Source organism: Pseudonaja textilis, chromosome 1 (assembly GCF_049901715.1).
Source record: "Pseudonaja textilis isolate UNSWEBS1 chromosome 1, rPseTex1.2, whole genome shotgun sequence".
In the NCBI taxonomy this organism is placed as follows: Eukaryota; Metazoa; Chordata; class Lepidosauria; order Squamata; family Elapidae; genus Pseudonaja; species Pseudonaja textilis.
In genome coordinates, this window is record NC_141990.1 from 247,034,717 (window position 1) to 247,054,680 (window position 19,964).

The 19,964-nt window shown below is 34.7% G+C and overlaps 1 protein-coding gene across 1 annotated transcript in view; it reads left to right on the forward strand.

Annotated features, from left to right (window-relative positions):
• The window catches only part of DCDC1 (doublecortin domain containing 1), a 283,783-nt gene extending 264,662 nt beyond the window's left edge, over positions 1–19,121 (forward strand). Inside the window, exons 32-40 of the mRNA XM_087921221.1 lie at positions 968–1,175; positions 6,728–6,859; positions 8,119–8,220; positions 8,670–8,806; positions 10,430–10,609; positions 13,014–13,164; positions 13,544–13,653; positions 17,300–17,362; positions 18,344–19,121. Coding sequence (XP_087777347.1) covers positions 968–1,175; positions 6,728–6,859; positions 8,119–8,220; positions 8,670–8,806; positions 10,430–10,609; positions 13,014–13,164; positions 13,544–13,653; positions 17,300–17,362 — 1,083 coding nt within the window. The 3' untranslated portion in view covers positions 18,344–19,121. The remainder of the gene's footprint in view (positions 1–967; positions 1,176–6,727; positions 6,860–8,118; positions 8,221–8,669; positions 8,807–10,429; positions 10,610–13,013; positions 13,165–13,543; positions 13,654–17,299; positions 17,363–18,343) is intronic.
• Positions 19,122–19,964: the final 843 nt, after the last annotated feature.

Below are 19,964 nucleotides of genomic sequence, written 5' to 3' on the forward strand. Positions count from 1 at the left end.
GGCATCACATTAAAAGTAATATTTCTACAATTTACTAAGAAATTCATTACTAGTGAATTATAATCTCAAATTTGTACATTTACCCTCTCATTGCCAAATGTTTCCCTGAATAGCAGTAGGAGGCTTGTTTCTCTTAATAAAAAAAAAAGGTGCTGAAGGCTTATGACATTACTAGAATTACTAGAAAAAATTGAATTATAAATATGGAGAGTGACCACCTAGTGAACTTGCAAGCATTTGCAGGCAATACATGTCTTGAAAATCAGAGATTTATATGTTAAGTGGGAAATCCAGTGAACATTTAGGAAAGGAAAATTATATTAGGGATTATTTAGTCATGCAAGCGAAGTTGATATATGGCAATAGCATTTACACTTATATAATGCATCACAATGTTTTACAGCCCTTTCTAAGTGGTTTACAGAGTCAGCATATTGCCCCCAACATTTTGAGTCGTCATTTTACTGACCTTGGAAGAATGGAAGGCTGAGTCAACCTTGGTCTATAGAATCTTAAAGAAAGAGTGGAAGAGCAGTGGGATCCTCCCTGTTCCACTACCGGTTTGGTGATCAAGCGCGCATGCACGCGCACCTAATGTGTGCACACGCAGCTTGCCCCACACCAGCTGAGGCCTGCAATGTCAATCAGCAGAGGATAAAGAAAAGAAAAGTGCAGGGGTGGGTGGGAGGTCCAATCCTGCACTTTTCTCTTCTTTCTCCTCTCAGCTAATTGGATTTTTTTCCTCCTCTCAGCTGATCATCGGAGGCCTTTTTACTACTGGTTTGGCTGAACTGATCCAATGTGAACTGGTACCATACCACCATTGGAGAGGAATACAAATGTAATATAGCAAACTTGTTAGAAAAATAACAAAATAAGAATTACAATATGATAATTTATTTTTATATGTTGTTAATTATGTGTTTGAAGTATATACATATACATACATATATTTTCCTTTATGTAGTTGCTTTCATTATGTACAAGACGTCTTGAACTTAGCAGGACAGCTTGCAAGCTGTATAACAGTGAAGGGACCCTGATCCTCACACTGCAGGATTTAGTCTTGTGTGCAGTAAATGATTACCTCAAAAAGCAAGAAACTGAAGAAAGAGATGAAGAAGCCATTTCTGATAATGGCCTTAAACAAATTGCATCTGTGTTTTCAAGAAAAGGTAAAATGTGACTTTCCATATCTTGCCTATTAAAAGTATATGCACTTGATATGTAGATTAACCAGCAAAATGAATCTTTTTCGGAGAAAAGATACATGGAACTGTTTTCTGACATACTATCCAAAAGTCTCTGATTTTGTTTTATTTATTTATTTTTTTTAAAAAAACTTATTGTTGGTTTGTTTTGGTTTAGTTTTAGTTGTTTATGAGTTTTCAGAGTGTATCTTTAGTCTTTTATTTTTAGATGTATTGTGCACAGTTTTGTGAGCATTAAACAAAAAGGATAGTGTATGCAAATAAATGGACCAAAAAGTTTGTCTAGATTTCAGCTTATATATAAGCAGACTTTGACTTGATTCTTTGAAGTCTATTTCCATTAGATGTGTGGGTTCTTTACTTGCTCAGAGTCCTGTTCAAGAATTCTCTAGAGCAGAATGATATCGGTGGGTGCAATTTTTTTGCTGTTTTAGTTACTCTGATTTTATTTTGTTGGTTTAGGCGAATAGCTCATTTAATTCCATATTCTGTATACATTGGTAGTGAAATATGCATTCAGAAAGCTTATAAAGGCAGACAGGAGGACAGGAATCCTCTTGTACTGTTGCTTCTCAGAAGCTCATATTTAAAATATACAGTCCATAATTTCAGCCTAGTAATTACTCACCAACACAAGTTTATATCTTGCTCTTCCATGTCTTTTTCCCTTCCGCTTTTAAAACAACTGAATTGGTAGCACAGGTGGGATTCCACCGGTTCTCACCAGTTCGCCTGAACAGTTAGTTAATTGCTTATGCAGTTCAGAGAACCAGTTAAAAATAAAGTGCAAGAGAAGTTTTTTTTCTCTCTCTCTCTCCCTTCAGTTAATAGCTCTGAGTAGACCAAGCCAAGAACCAGTTAACAGTTGAAGCTGAAATACAGCCTATACACGCTGAATCAAGTCAATAAACAACAGAAACTGACAGGATTAGGGCAGGGAAACCCATCAATCACCCATCTAGGGATGGGATTAACCTCTTCCCTTCAGGAAGAAGGAAAAGATAGCAAACATTTTCATTATAAAGAGTATTAAGTAATTTCTGTGATTAGCTGATACTACTGGAGTTCCCCAAGACCTTTTATAGCTGCTGCAGTGTTGGCTACTTCTTGTTTCTTTTTTTTTTTGGGGGGGGGGAGATACAGGAGGGAACAATGATGCAACTTGATCATACAGGCTATGAATTTAATGTGGTCTAGCCAACTGTACTGCTTCTGCTGTGAAGCACCCAATTTAAAACATAGAGAACATAGAGAACATAATAGAGTTGGAAGGGTTAATGGCTTTTGGCAGCATGCTCAGGCTTTCAATTAGCATGAGCAGCTGCTCTTAGTTTCTCTCTCAGCTGTTGCATTTGCTTTGGGGTTGACTTTTTTTAAAAAGGGGGAATGGCTGTTTCCTGCATTGTTTTAGTGGTTCCTGGCACTGTCCTTTTGGGGTGTGCTTCCCTCACTCTTTTTGAAAGCCCCTAGTGATGGAGCACCCACAACTTCTGAAGACAAGCTATTCCATTGGTTGATTGGTCTCACCCTTAGGAAATTTCTCCTTAGTCCGAGGTTGCTTCTCTCTTTGGTTAGTTTCCATCCATTGTGTCTTGTTGGGCCTTTTGGTGCTTTGGAAAATAAATTGACTCCCTCATTTTTGTAGGAGCCCCTCAAATTTCCTGACAGAACTATTAATCAGTGGAACAACTTGCCTCCAGAAGTTGTAAATGCTCCAACGCTGGAGATTTTTAAGAAGAGATTGGATAACCATTTGTCTGAAGTGGTATAGGGTTTCCTGCCTAAGTAGGGGGTTGGAGTAGAAGACTTCCGAGGTCCTTTCCAACTCTGATATTGTATTCTATTCTAAATATTGGAACAGTGCTATTTTATTGTAAGTTGGACTAAGGAGAAATTTCCTAAGGGTGACACAATCAAGTTGACCATGCCCACCCAGTCACATGACCACCCAGCCACACCCACCCAGTCATTAGGGCAGAGAACCGGTTGTTAAATTATTTGAATTCCACCACTGATTTTGGTAGCCTTTGTCACATCTGATGGTAGCAAATTCCACATTAGCTATCTGCTATGCAAAAGTATTCCTGCTTTTAATTGATTTGAATCATCTAGTTTTTAATGTATGATTTTATATGTCTATTAGGACTTTCCTCACCTACTTTTATGCTAAATGGAAAAAAGTCAGAGATGTTCTAGTCTTTATTCACAGAAAATATTATAGGCCTCTAACTATTTTGAGTCATCTTTTCTGTACCTTCTCTACTTCTTTACAGTAACATCATTTTTGAAATGTGGTGGCCAGAACTATATGTGATACATCAGAGCATTACTCAACTGGTAGTTTTATTTTAAATTCCATTCCTAATTATCCTAAGCATGGATTTTGCCCTTATGTAATAGGTCAAAACTGAACTGTCCATAAAAATGCCAAGATTCAGGTTTCATGAAAGCTTTGCTCATGTGAAGTTCTGCTTGCTGTTTTGTACCAATGCACATCCTGTTGCACTTTCTTTACTGAAATATATTTGCCATTTGCAGTTCATTTTGGAAGTCTTTGCAATCCATTTTAAAAAGTGTATGTATGTATCTCAATACATTTGATGACATTAGCAAATTAGAACACCTTACCCCTAAATTGAGATTGTTTATTAATCAATTAAAAGTATCACTCTTTTTTACTTAAATTAACCTGTGGCATACTTTGCTTTAATAGCTCTTCTGTTTACAAATTATTGAATTATTCATCTTTTTTTCTTTCTTAATCATTAGCCAATTACCAGTCCACAACATGACAGGTGCTTGTCCTCTAAGTTGATTTTAAAAAATGGTGAGGTCATTTGTGAAAGAAATAGAGTTTTTAGATTTTAAAAAAAGGTAGAAGATCACTGAAAAAAATGTATTGTTGCAGAAATTTACTAGTTTTTTTTCAGAAAGGTATTTGTATGTTTTATCATATTCTTTAATAAAATATTGTACCATTTAACTCAGAAAGACATTAAACTAATGGGACATAAATTCCTATATATTCTAGAACTTGAAGCAACTCTAATTACATTGATCATTTTCAGATATTCTCAGGAACAGATGCTGATTTTAAAATTAAGTTGCATATTTTTCTTGGAAGATCAGCAGCCTCACATTCATAATCATCAAATGTATACCATCTGGGCCCAGATATTGTATTTGTTTATTTTTAATTCATCCGTTTCATACTCTTGCTCCTTCTGTCTGTTTATTGAACCCTTCTGGGGAAAAAAACCCTAAGGCTTATCTTATCTTATCAATGAAGACAGAAGCAACAAATTAAGCTTCTCCTCAGTTTTCCTTTCCTCCTTTATGTCAACCAGCACCTGTTTGCAACTTCTTTATGTGAGGATGCTCTTTCTGTTTTTTATACTTGGGTGAGGCCATCTTGCTATCATTTTTGCTCTATTGCTAGCACTTTTTAAAGCAGACTTAAGAAAAGGACTGTGAGAGTACTTTATAATAGATTTTGCAGCAGATTCTATGTCTACAGAGGCCTTTATCTGGACTGACAGCCACTGTTTAATTCTGTTTTTGTAGAACTCTTCAGATGATCAATTCAGACTAATTCCATATCCTCTCATGCAATACATTGACTCTGGAGGTGGTATGCGATTCCCATCTCAATCAGAACGTTGTTTGGCTCCTATTTTTTCTGGCCATTTCTACTGTTAGAACATTTTCTTAACACTCTAGATGTTAATAGGATCTTGGCCATGTATATTGCTGTGGCAGCCTTCATTAATCAAGATGTATACGGAACAAGGGCTATCTGCCAAATATATTTCTCAGCAATAGGAGTGTGCCAAAGTGGATTCTGTATACACAGAAAACTGTTTCTGTGTATATACAAATACGTAATTGACAACTTGAACAACCATGATTACAGATTAGCATCCTGTGGTAGAAGATGAAGATCAGTTAGTTGCTAATATGTATAGATTGTCTGAATACACTTAATTGTAGGGCAACAGACAAATTCTGAAAAAAATCTATTTTCTCTCTCACACACATCTATTGTAGGGAGTAATACTTATAACAAGTACTGAAGTTCACAGTTGTACCATTTATTTTTAATTGAGAAATACAGTCACACATTTATAACAATGGAGAAAAGCAGCTTTGTTAATTTGTCAAATTCTTGATAGTTAGATGGTTAGAACAATTAGACAGTATAGTTAGACAGTTAGAACAATTAATCAGTGGAACAACTTGCCTCCAGAAGTTGTGAATGCTCCAACACTGCAAGTTTTTAAGAAGAGATTGGACAGCCATTTGTCTGAAATGGAATAGGGTTTCCTGCCTAGACAGGGGGTTGGACCAGAAGACCACCAAAGTCCCTTCCGACTCTGTTTGTCAAGCATCCAGAAAGTATCTATGATATCAATCACTCTGAGACGTTATCTCTCCAATTGATTTATTAGGAACAGATCTGGCATGTCAAAAGCAATTTCCCAAGTGAAAGTTTTTTCGCGCGTTACACAGAACCCACCTTCTCTCCTCCCTTCTCTCCTCCCACTTCTACACTTCATAAATCACGAGAACCAATTTACTGCAACTGGAAATTCTTAATACGACACACAGAATAACCTTGAACTTTTCAGCTCCTCTAACTCTCTAAAACAAAATGTGGCAGCTGAATTTCAAAGCTGACACTGTTATTCTGTTCTGCCCTTTGCTTGGACAATGCTGAAGTACTATGTGAAGGTGCTTAGAATGAAATAGTGCAACCTAGTGCAATGAAATAGTCCAAGAAGCTTCTTGATGAGAAGCGAAACATTTTCTTCTATTTCCTGAAGGAAAAGTTTCTTTTTGAAGGAAAAAACAACAACCCACCTTTGAGACTGCAGTCAGTCAGGATCCAACTATTGGCTATGGGCAAGTCAGCTTGAAATACTGCAGTCTAACTACTATACCATCACTGCTCCTAATTCCTTAACATTTTGTTTTTAGTATTTGAAAGCCTCGTATTGTGAGAACTCAGTATATTTCTGGGTGTATATCTTTAGTGCCCCAATGGCATGGTCATAGACAATCTGAATTTGATATGCTCATCCCAGATGGGCAGGCTTTGGGTGTCCCATTCACTTATGAGAAGAAAAGGATGGGCTTCTTAGAGTAGTGTTTTTCCATGGTGGCCCCCACATCATGGAATAGTCTCCCCCCTCCCCGATTCATATTGCTCCCACATTGGAATCTTTCATAAAAACTTTAAAGGTGGAGTTCTTCCTCTGGATATTTGACCCCTAATAATTTTATTAATAATTTGGATTATTGCCATGAATTTGTTAGTACATTTTACCTATTGTTTTATTTTTATTTCTGTATTTGGCTATATTGAAAACCTCTGAAAGTCAACTTGATGCCAGCAGTAAATTAATAACTTAATAAGTATAAGATTAGAAAATTGTACAATTTAAGAAAACTGTAAAATAAAAGAGAATTATGAGAAAAGAATTTTTGTAAAATCTTTCTTTTCTCTCTTTTCCAAGATAAGGATAAGAACATCAACTTTACATCATCTGTGATAACACCAGATATTGATCATTTGGTGCTCAGCAACATTCTTAGAAATCCAGTTGAGGTCTGGGTTTCCAGCGGAGAACCTTTTCTACCTTTGGATAGTAAGTCATTAAACAAAAAAGAAAATATTATAAGAGGTTGACATTTCTATCTGTTTTTCTTTAGAATATGGCTGATACCATGTACTTCAAATTACAAATTTATGTTCATAATTCAGTGAAGAATATAAATGTTTAATAATGTAAAATTTGTACATAATTCATTTCTAGAGTATAAAAAATAGTAAAAGTATACTTTGCAAAATAATAGATTATTATCAAGGGAAAAATTACAGAATATTTTTATTTATTTATTTATTTATTTATTTATTTATTTATGTCTGTCATCACATTCCAGAACATTCTTCAACTATTCCCCAGATTTATTCAATAGGAAGATGAGTGTTCCCATACAAAAAAGGAAGTTGGGCAGAAAAGAATTTATGAAATGCAAATGTTAGGTTACTGTCCTGCTTCTCTACCTCTCTCACAAGGGTGGCTAAATCTCAGTTGAAGATTTTCCTCAAACATATATCTGTGATATGATTGAATAAGTAGTATTTTATGTAGTATATGTACATATGTGTGTGTGTGTACATATATGCATATATTGTTTGTATGCATGTATGTATGTATACAGTCACATGTATTCATACACATACACATATATCACACACAATCAAGAAGCATCAGAAAAAGACTGGGCTTAGACAAAATATAAATTAATGAGTACTCATTCAATTTATTAGCTGTACACACAAAAACAATCAACTATTGTCTTACAGGTTTTAACTGCCTTGCAGCCACTTTAAGAAACTACTGTCTGCCCTTCCCAATTCACAAGTGTGTATGTGTGTGTTTGGGGGGAGGGGAGAATGGTGTGGAGAGCAACTCTCTTTTTTGCATAAATTATTATTTTAAAAGGTCCTGTTTTTCACATAGAGTTACAATACTAAATGGTATTGAATTTGTAACTTTCCAAATTTTCTTTATTCTGTACATGTTTGACTAAGGGAAGATTTAAGTACTTGAGCATTTTCACAGAATTTTTTCTTGAGCCATTTAATGCTTTTTAATTACATGTTTTAAGACCTTTAGATGCAAAATCTAAGAGGTCTGTAAGGGGCGTGCATAAGCGCACCGACGTGCCTACCATCCCTGTCCTATTGTTTCTTTTATTTTTTTAATTTTTCTTATATGTATCCATGTATTCATAACTATGTTTTTACTTATGCCTATTATCTTGTAAGCAATTGACAAAAATAAATAAAAATAAAAATCATGTACCAAAAAATGTATATATATATATATATTCATTACAGCTTTGGAAAACATAGAAAGGCAAGAAAAACAGAAGTGGCTAGAAAAAGATAAAATTCTGGCAGACCTTAATGCAATGAAACATAAAATGAGACAACTGCAAGGTCAGTATTATAGTGAAAGTTGATTTCATTGTAATTACATTATTTTTAATAATATAATATTAACATGAGATAACAACTTTTAATATTAGTCCATGTATCAAAACCTTCTTTTTGAGATTTTTCAAGCTGACATACTTTTGTAATAATAATGCCAATGTTCTAAGTTTACGGTATTATATTAACATTATTGAAAACACATCCTTTTTTACACAAGGACTATTCAATATGACTGGTATGCAAGATTTTTTTAAACTAAATTTTTAGCTCCACATCTCAGAGCAAATGTGGATCTCAAAATTGCAACCACAGATCCTACAGAGAATAGTTAGATTTTATTAAGGAATAATACAGTGCAAACATATTAATGTGTATTGGATTATTTCCCTTTGTTCCAATGAATTAAAATTCTTCTACATTAAAAAAGTGCTCTAAAACCATTCTTATTTTAGGACGTCGTATAACAAAGTATAAAGCTGCCGATTTGGTGCCCACTAAGAGCCCTTTCCAGCCTGTGGTAGTAGAAGGAGGCTGGACAGAAGAAACTCAAGAAGAGATGAAACTCATGGAAACTATACAACATACAGAGGTGTGAATATATACTTTATGCTACCCAATTTCCTGAGAAATGAAATCTTTATATCTAAATGCTTTAGAAAAAGATTTGTGACCTGCTAAATCAATAAATTGTCTGAACTATGACTTCTTTTCATAGTGAGGGAGAAATATGTTTAATTTACATTAAGTAGGATTGATCTCTGAAGCAAAACTTGTTTCTTATCTAAACATTTTAGCTACATGTTTCACATTCCCTTAATCCACATATTATTCTTGAGAAAAAGGAATCTGGTAGTCTCCCCCAAGACTGCCGTTTTATCATCCTGGAATAAATTTTAATTTATAAATGGAAGCACTGCATTTCGAACAACTATTTTCATTAAAGTTTTTAATAAATAATCACTATGAAGGAATTGGGAAAAGAGCAGTACAGTATGTTATATTTTTAGAAGCACAGAACTACAAAGATAACTTCATTTTGTTTAATTAGAATCCTTTGGGTCAATAAGTATACTTGAAAGTTGTGGGTGGTCTCACAAAATGATTGCACAAAGGAGGCTGTCTTTGTGGGCATGACCAATTACCAAACATGAGTTGCTCCTTGTCATGTTTTCTTGCTCTCAGGCAGTTCTTGCCAAATAGGGGGACATAAATCCAATAGATCACAATCATGGACAAGGTTGTGCTAAATACTGCCCTCCCCCTCATTTCCAAGGTGTGAAGATGAGGACCCAGATCTCATTGAGCCATCAGATTCAGAAAAAATTTAATGGTTGAAGTCATTGAGAGCTCCTTGATGCTTTCTGAGCTTGTTTGTTTTCTTGCAGACGTTTCATTACCCTAACTAGGTAACATCATCAGTGCCAGTAAGGAGTGCTGATTACTGTCAGTTTACATTCTGGTGTCTTGTCTGTCTGTGTGGGTAGGGGTGGTCATCTAAACATAATATTGCTAATAATAGCTAGTAAACTGTATAAATACACAGTATCAAAATCATATAATGTCTTATCCATGTCTTATAGCAATATAAAACATTTTTTAAAAAAATCAGAAAGAATGGAAGGTATTACAGTCCAGAACCCTGCATAATCCACAAATGTGGCTGTTCAGACGCTCACTAGATGTTCTAAAGAATGTACAGGATAACTTTAATGAGCTGTTGTTTACTGGAACCACCAAATGTGCACACCATAATAGCTTCCATATGTTGATGCCTGCGGGAGGGCAAAGGTGATATACATAATACATACACATGTAATGGTGTCATGATGAAAACCCCACATTTTTTGTATTTGTGTTGCATTGTTGCAGGCACGTATTTTGACATTTTGATGAATTCTTGGTTTACTGTAGATGTCATGGCTCCAGATTTCTTTTCCCTGACCCATATTTGCCTTCAGGTCTTCCCTGAAAGATTCAATTCCTCTTTGGCTTCAGTGAATAAAAAGTATTCAGGGCTATTTCTTACCCCATAATTGAGATAATGCCTTAAAACGCTTTTGCTTAAATAGAAGGATCACTAGTGTTCATAATTCTAATGTAACATACTTTTTGTTGCATTACATTCATTCCTTGTGGCTTTGCAAAATGTAAACTACCATACAGAGTCAGCCACTGATTTTAACTCCATGACTTGGATTATGTTTCACTCTAGATGCACCTTTCAGAGCTTCAAGCACTGCAGTTCCAAAGAAGTTCTCCCTTTTCTCCTAAATTACTTGCCAAAAATGACAAGGGTCTCTACAAGCAGCCCACAACCAAAAGAGTGTGGGCTTACCCAAATGGAAATATACCTGACAAGGGAGTACATGCGTGGGGAAAATCTATGACAGAGGTAAAGAGGATAACTTTTCTTTAAATAAATTAAGTAAATAAATAAATATCCTTTAAATAAAATTTCAAATAAACCCCCCCAAACATCTTAACTGCTACTTCATAGTGGCGAATATACATCAGTTGCTTACAAGATAACCTTATCATGTGCACTGCATTGTTTTTCTTTTGCTTAAAACAAAAGTTGGAGATATATGGCACTCCACCGGATGCGGAACAACAAAATCCTCACCTTGATCACTCTGGTTAAACACTGGAGATGTATTTCATCAACTTATGAAATTTCTGTACTGATTCCTGTCCTTATACGATTGTATACAGGTAGTCCTCAATTTAGACTCATTTGGTTAGTGACCATTCAAAGTTACAATGGCACTGAAAAAGATAGCGTATGACTGAATGTCAATGGAGATTCTCAATCATCCAGATCATGGTTGTCCCAAAGTTGCTTTTCAAAAGGCAAATGGACTCGCTTGACAAGAAAGTCCAATTGCCTTTTGAAAAGCACCTTTGCATGACTTACAGTCATTTTTCAGACTTACAACGACTGCAGCATCCCCATGGTCATGTGGTCAAAATTCGGATGCTTGGCAACTAGCATGCATTGATGATGGTTGCATTGTGTCAGGGTCATGTGATCACCTTTTGCGACCCACTGACAAGCAAAGTCAACGGGGAAGCCAGATTCATTTCCAACCATGTTACTAACTTAACTGCAGCAATTCACTTAACAGCTGTGGCAAGAAAGGTCATAAAATGGGGCAAAAACTCACTTACTGTAACTGTTTTGCTTTGCAGTGGAAATTTTGGGCTCAGTTGGGGTCATAAGAAAAGGAATGCCTACACAACTTGTTGTATAAGTTCTAAAATTATATACTATACTTGAAATTACTCTCTGTCAATTTAGATAATTCTCTGTATTTTTTACACTCCCCACATGAATACAATCTAATGTCTCCTTAAGACAGAAAAAAATATCAAACACTTGATCAGCCTTTGATCATATTGTATGAACAAAAGAGTAGTTTAAAAAGATTTTGGAGTAACAAATTAATTTTAATTGTGGACAATTCCAGGTTAATTGTTCCTTGCAGTATAAATTTTGTGGCATGAGATTCTGACAATAGACACGGTTGCTTTAATGGCTTGCAAACAAGCACTGTTTGCTCTTCTGTATTTTAATCAGAAGCACTGCATGGTCCCAAAATAAACAAACAAACACACATATATACACACTGATATGCAAATACATAAATGCTTATATTCTCCTTTCTTTTTGATGTAAACAAAAGCATCGCATTGCACCTGTGTCAGAAGCACCAAAGTGCTTCTGGGTTGAAAGGATTAACTGGTGACATCACCATTGCCCAGGGAATACCCACTTGGGAGCTCATTTCAATTCCTGACAGGAAGCAGTGGTGGGGGATTCAAATTTTTTTTACTACTGGTTCTGTGGGCGTGGCTTGGTGGGAAGGATGTGGCAGGGGAAGGATACTGTAAAATCTCCACTCAGAGATGGTATTTGCTGGTTCTCTGAACTACTCAAAATTTCCACTACCGGTTCTCCAGAACTGGTCAGAACCTGCTGAATACCACCTCTGGAGTTAAGCAAAGAATGGGAGCTCACTCCGCCCCAAGCAAAGCATAATATTATGCAAAGCAAAATATTAAGTATTAAAGAGAAAAATTTAAACAAAGGAGATAAGAGAAAGGAAAACTGTCCCTGACTAGTTAATACCAATACTATTCATTACAGGTTGTCCTCAACTGACAACAGTTCATTTAGTGACTGTTCAAATTTACAACGACCCTGGACAAAGTGACTTATGACCATTTTTCACATTTACAACTGTTGCAGCATCCCCATGATCACATAATCAAGATTTGGATGCTTGGCAACTGACTCATACTTATGACAGTTGCGTGTCCTGGGGTCATGTAATCACCTTTTGAGACCTTCTGACAAGCAAAATCAAAAGGGAAGCCAGATTCACTTAGCAACCACGTTACTAACTTAACAATTGCAGTGATTTGATTAACAACTGTAACAAGAAACATCATAAAATTGGGCAAAATTCTCTTAACAAATCTTTCACTTAGCAACATAAATTTTGGGCTCAATTTTGGTCATAAGTCAAGGATTACCTGTATGCTTCTCCATCCTTGTTTGTGCAAGCTGTCAGCTTTACTATAATGTCCAAGTATAATCTTGATAGCTTTGTACAAATGTATTTATTTTTAACTTAGTTGTAAGTTACGGCTGAAAAAACACCAATTGTGCAACTAATTCTGTATAAAATGTCCTACAGCAGGGTGTCTCTGCTTTGGCTGATAGTTTGAAAACTGTACATTCTGACTTACTGTCAAAGAGACTTCTGAATAGTAATGCAGTTTTAATATTTCAGCTACTTGACAGTTGTACAACTCATCTAAAAATGTCACAGCCTGCAAAGATACTATATACACCTGATGGATACCAGCTGCAGTCGTGGGAAGAAATAGAGAGGGACATGATGGTTTGTGTTTCCACAGGACATGTCTTTATGAGCCCAAAAGGTAACATTTAAATAACATTATTTAAATGTTAAAAGGACCTTTTAAATTTTTTAGCAATCCTCTACATAATTCAAGTGTCTTAATCATGAGGTGGCTTGTAATTTTTAAACGTGGGTTTCCACATCATACTTATGGGTAGGAGTACTGCCCATAATCTGGTCCTTCTCCTTCTGATCTAAGAACCATGTCTGAATCTGGTTTGGCTTCTGGAAATTTAAGTGGCAGGTTTCTGAATAATGCTCAAGTTTTCAGGAAACAAACAAATGGACTTATCATTCCATAAAACAACCTTAAATTAAAATCAACTATACATTTTCATGTTTTAAGACAGAATTAGATAAATCAGTTTCATTCCTGAAATATAATTCTGTTTTTTCAGCTGTACAGCATGAAATAGAAATTAGAGCTCATTATGCAAGAATTCGGAAGCAGCAAGGTCCAGAATCTACCAGCATTGTTGTTTCACCATCAACTAAAGTTATAGACAAGGTTGTATCACAATACATTGTATAACAGTAATAATATTATATGCTATATCATTAGTTCTAAATTATTTTTTTCCTGCAGCTCTTGTGAGGTAAGATTTAATTGAGTTAGATGGCTTCTGTTAGGGCTCAGAATCCATAGCCATCATTATGACAAGGAAACTTTTGGCAAGAGCATTTCAGATTCAAAAGTATCCTAACTTAATTCAGCATAAAATTGATTTAAGCAAGGAATGCTGGCTGGTGGCACTCCAAAGAAGATCATTTTCTGCCATGGACCTTGTCCTCTGGAACATCCTGCATCCTGAGATTACATTGACCCCACCACATCCTGCTAGCCTTCTGTAAGCCTTTGAGCCTGGGACCCCAGTGTGGGATGGAGCCTATTTCTTGGCTATGCTATGATTCACCATCATAAATAATTTAGCATTTTATATATTTCCATTGGTTTTAATGTTGTGAGCTGCATAGAATCATGTACTTGAGATGTGTGGCCATATCAATTGAATAAATAAATAAATGAATTTCCTTAAATTTATTTTTTTATAATTCCTTCAGTAATATTTAACAATATGTAACATCTTGATATATGAGGGGATATGAGCTAGTGCCATTTCTGGATCCAGGCTTTTTACAAATTGATTACCCATGGAAGCAAGCTTCGGGTGCTTTAAAAATAAATGGAAGTATAAGAACCAGCACCAGAACACAAAGCCTATTTGTGCTCTACAATTTTATTGGAATTATTTAATCCAGATTTTTTTTCCCCCAACCAAAGGCAGCCTGAAGTTATGGACAATGCCCCACTAAAATGGTTTGGGTAGCTGTACATTGTGCGTACACATGAACATCAAATATACTTTCCATGTTAATCATATGCCAGTAATATATGCTGACTGTTTCCACATTTCTCACTGTCCATATGCCACTGCAACTGTTTTGTTGAACCAAGAGACCAGTTATATTAAATGCGTATACTGTGTGCATAAATTTGGAAGCCGGGAAAGCTTACTTACACAGAATATCCCATTAATTCTCCTGCTTGCCTCCTGTTGTAGAAAAGCCATAAAAGAAACATTGCTTAGAACAGTTGCTGCAGGCAGCTCTGTGATGACCTGATTAAAGATTCCCATTATGTGTTTTGGGTGAGAGCGAAATCTCAGCAGGAGTGATTCAGCAGTAGGGACTTAATTTCTAGAATACCTTTAAGATACACTTACATATATGTATATGCATGTGCACAGAGAAAGAGAGAGAGAAAGAGAGAGGTGATAGTACCTATAGGTAAATATAACTTCAGTCACTATAATGCAATCAGAAGATACACTTAAAAGTTAACTCTTCCTAAACTGATGCCAGGAGATAGCAGTTTAATCATTGCATTTAGTTTGGTTCTCATTTTAAAAGAAAATTGATTATGATGATATAAACTCTTTGGACACAAAGAAAAATCTCAGTTATTTGTTGTAACTGTATTTAATTTATAACAAATGTACAGTTAGTAATCTATGAGTAGCAGAACAATATTTGCAAATCTTTAATTATTTATATCCCAAACTTTATTATTTTTACAAATAATTCAAGACAGCAAATGTGTCCAGCAATCTTCTTCCCCCTATTTTCCCCACAACAATAGCCTTGGGAAGGTTAAAGTTGACAGAGAGAGATTGACTGGCTTTCATGCTAAGGTGTGACTTGAACTCACAATTTCCCACTTTGTAGTCTGCTGTCTTAACCACTAGACCAAAATGGCTCTTACTTTTTAAATTTTATTCATTTCCTTCTTTGCAGTTGACTCAAACCCAGAAGTTAAATAATATTTTGTTATAACTCTCTACCATATAAAATATATCTGAATTCAGTCTATAGTATTCTTCCTTGAAAGGTATATTAAACTTCCTTTCTATAAGCTGAATAGTTTATCAATAGTATAATCAAAATAATTTAAATAGATTGATAAGGGGCCAATTCAGTGATTTTGCTGCTCTGTGAGTCATAAGTAAATATATTGTAGGATATCTTAACAGATGTGAATGATGATATATTTTATATTCATTTTAAAAAGTTCTGATAGATATTGGTAAAACAAATCATTAACGCTTTGAAAAATGTTGTAAGGGCAAATAAAGCATGAGTTTAATATTAAAGATTTGTAATATTTACATCACTGCTATATATACTCCTAACAAATTTGTTCAATTCAAAAATTATTTTAGAATTCAAAATTGGAGCCTATGAAACTCAATGTACTTCACAGTAGACATACTAGAAGTTGCATTGCTAGTTAAAATTCAGATTAATGCTGTCAAATACATTGAATATCTATTTTTACTGATGCCCACAATTAAGTGAAAAAAACTTCTGCTTTTGTATTTGTGTATGTGTGCCTTTGAGTGAGTGGTTTCTCTTATCTGAATTTTTCAAAATGGGTTTTTCCTTAAATATTTTTATTATCCATCACCAAAATGTTGAAATAACAACCCAGGAAAGTTTCCTTCTAAAATACAGTATATATATCCGTATCTTCCTCTTTTCTAGTAGTCTCTGTAGAAAGTGATTGGAAAACTTTAAGATCCTTTCTCTCACTATTGTTTTAAAATTCTAGCTGAAAACGTGCTTATATTTAATTCCTCTCGCCTTTTGAAATATTCTGTCCTTCTCTAGGAATCCTACCAATTAACCTGTTGTGTAAAAATTACTAATAAAACAGATGAAAAGGGAATGGATCCAGAGGTGGTATTCAGCAGGTTCTGATCAGTTCTTGAGAACCGGTAGTGGAAATTTTGAGTTGTTCAGAGAACTGGCAAATACCCCCTCTGACTGGAGATTTTACAATATCCTTCCCCTGCCATGCCCACCAAGCCACGCCCACAGAACCGGTAGTAAAAAAAATTGAATCCCACCACCGAATGGATCCATAATTTAGAGCTGAAATCCACATCTTTACTTTTCAGCTTCTGCAGCATCACATTGATTAGGGAAGGATGGGCCAGGGAAAACAAATGGTTTTAAAATCAGAAAGAAATATGACAACAGCAAAGCTTTGTCCATTATTTAAACAGTCCAAGATAGCTTGGACTCCTTATATCTATTTCCCTTATGCCTAAATAACAGGTTGAATTTTGAGGTGTTGGGTTTTTGCTTATGTTTCTTATCACAGAATAAGAAGCACATAGACTGTGCTCAGGATAAACTGTGATATTAGCCAGTATGAAAAACGGAAGTTTCTTATGGTTATTAACCTAATACAGGCAATTTATGATACATTTATTATTGTAGCTGTCAAACTGGGTTTTTTAAAATGGTTCAAGAACATCAAGTTTCTTTTTTTAAAAAAAATCTAATTTATTGTACTTTGTAAGTAATATTAAGGACTCTTTTAGAGAAAAAGGACAACATCTTTGAAACAAATAATTAAATAAGGTAACCAAATATAGTTTTTCCCATAAACTTTTTAAATATATTTCCCACATAAATTTGATTGAGATACATTTTGTCCAAAAAAAATGTTAGAAAAAAAATAAGAAAAAATTATAGGCAAAAAATTGTTTTGAATATTTTTATTTTGAAGTCTTAACAAAATCATGAATATGTGAAGTCATGTAAGAAATGCAATAAAATTAATTATTTCTACATATTTTTATACACAGCTCAAAACGAATAGCTCTCTTTTGGCTCTCACTGGCAGACCTCATGAAGATGTCAATGACTAGGTAAGTGTTTTCCTGAATTTTTTTTTAAAAAAGATAAAGAAATCTAGTGTTTCTAACTCACTTCAGCAACAAAATCATGAACAAAACCACACATAAAGCACTACTACAGGAAAAGAGAATCCACTAAACAAAAGTATCTATTTCCCTTCCCACAGAACATAAAATGGTAGTAGTGAATGACAACAGAATTCCATAATTATGGGGGAACATCTATAATTTTTGTCATTAAATCACAAGTGAATATTTCCAGGAGAGAAACATTCTGTCCTAGAAGAATGTTTTTTCCTGCTGCATCCTTTATTTTGCAGATAATTGGACTTATTTTATCATGTAGACATTAACTACATATTTCCTTGATACAATATACAGAATCAAGATACCATTAAGCCAGTGGTGGGATTCAAATTTTTTTACTACTGGTTCTGTGGGCTTGGCTTGGTGGGTGTGGCAGGGGAAGGAGACTGTAAAACCTCCAGTCAGAGGTGGTATTTGCCAGTTCTCCAAACTACTCAAAATTTCCGCTACCAGTTCTCCAGAACTGATCAGAACCTGCTGAATACCACCTCTGCATTAAGCCCTCTTCCTCCCTAGCAATTTATGATATTTTCTTGCATCATCCAACAATTTAAAGCCTGTCCTCATTACTGTTTTATTGGCACAATAGTTGAACAAAACTAAATGTTAAAAATTACTAGCAAGGAAATTTCTTTAAATTAATAAACAACTGTAAATCATATAGAAATGGGATGGAACTGTCAGGTACTATATCAAATATTGTTGTATCAATAAGAAAGCCATATCTCAATCATTGTTGAATGCCAACTATGGCTACATGTTGCCTATCAAGACCATCAGTACATATTGCCTATAAAATGCTTTACAATGCTGCAGTAGAATACCTAATGGTGTTCATTAGATCATTTATCCAATCAGACAAAAAATCATTTAACCTAGAAGCTTGTCTACATTAATGGCTTTCAGGTGTTCCAGGAAATGAAGAAACAGAGAAGAAAGACAAATGTTTTCTCGCTGTATTTGCCTTTAATCTGTATTCAAAACCATATGCTTCTGAAGACTGAGTCTCCTTCTACATATCAAGACTAATCACCATTGATAAGTTTTTTTTTATGAATGTGCCTAATCCATTTTAAAGCTATGTTTTCTGAGAAATGAATTTCATTCAGTTCAGTGAAGCGTGTTCCCATGGAAGTGAATAGCACTGGAACTGAAGTGAATATATGTTTATTACATTCCATCTGTCAGACTCGGATATACCAACCATGATGTGAAATTTCAAATGCTGTAGTCAAAGTGGATATGAATGTAAAATATAGATATGGAACATACATAATATCTTCTCATGCTGAAGATATTTGGATAATATTTTACTTCAAAACTTGTGGGTAAGAAATTTGGAGGACAATTTGGATATAAATATATTTCAGGTCTACCTTCTTTGTTGCAGTTTCCTACCATGATAATATCAAGCTCCATATTATCCATAGAATCGGAAAGAAGCAAGAATGTCTCCAATTGAGGTGTAATCAGATTACAATGTGCCTTCATTAATGTGCTAACTGCTAAATATCTACCAGCGTCCTATCAAAAAGTTTAAGAATATTGTATATATTAGATTGAACCAAATTGCATAAAGTAGATATCTATGTTAGGATTAAGTGCAAAAAAGTTACTACTAAGGAAAAGAATAAGTCAATGTTCTAGTAATATATACATGTGATATATATATATATATCTCACACACACACAGATATATATATATATATATATATATATATACACACACACACACATACATACATACATACATACATACACACACACACACACACACACACACACCTGGGTGCACATGTATCATAGTATATAATGCCTAGCCAAGAAATATGTTTTGAGTAAAATGTTTTGCTCTGTTCCATGGTTGAGCATTTCTCTATTTCTTCTTGTTATTAATGCTTGTTTTTCATTAAGTTTAAAACTAATAAATTCATACTTTATTCAAAAATACTGCAGTTGTGACATGTTTTTGTTTTTACTTTTCTAATTAGACATCTTTGGGAACTTTTAAAGTAATTAACAAACCAAAGCTGAAAGTCAAGCATTTATAAAAAAAAGTCAGTAAACAGCTCCAAGTTCATTCATTGAACAAAGACAGACTCTAGATCTAAATCATATTCCAAGCTCAATCCTTGGATCAGAAGTCAAGATATCAGTAAGAAATAAAGGTAAACAGCAAGCTAAGTTCAGTTCCATCAATTCCTTAAGCAGAACCTAAAATTATTCCATGAGTCAGGAGTGGAGAACCAGCAGTCAAGTGAATAGGAATTAGGAAACAGACATTCTGAACAAAATCCATGTTCCAGTGGCAATATAAGATTGTTAACAGAAAACAACCTCATGAATACAGCCTTGCATTTTTGCCACTGCTTACCACAGAATTCTCTCCTTGGACTCTCTCATTCTGCATGGTGTTTTGGCTTCTATATCAAACTCAGGCCTAGAGTAGTCAGTCTTGTAAACCATATGACTCACCAAACTCCACTTGCTTCCAGTAAAAACTTCAGATAACAGATAATCAGAGTTG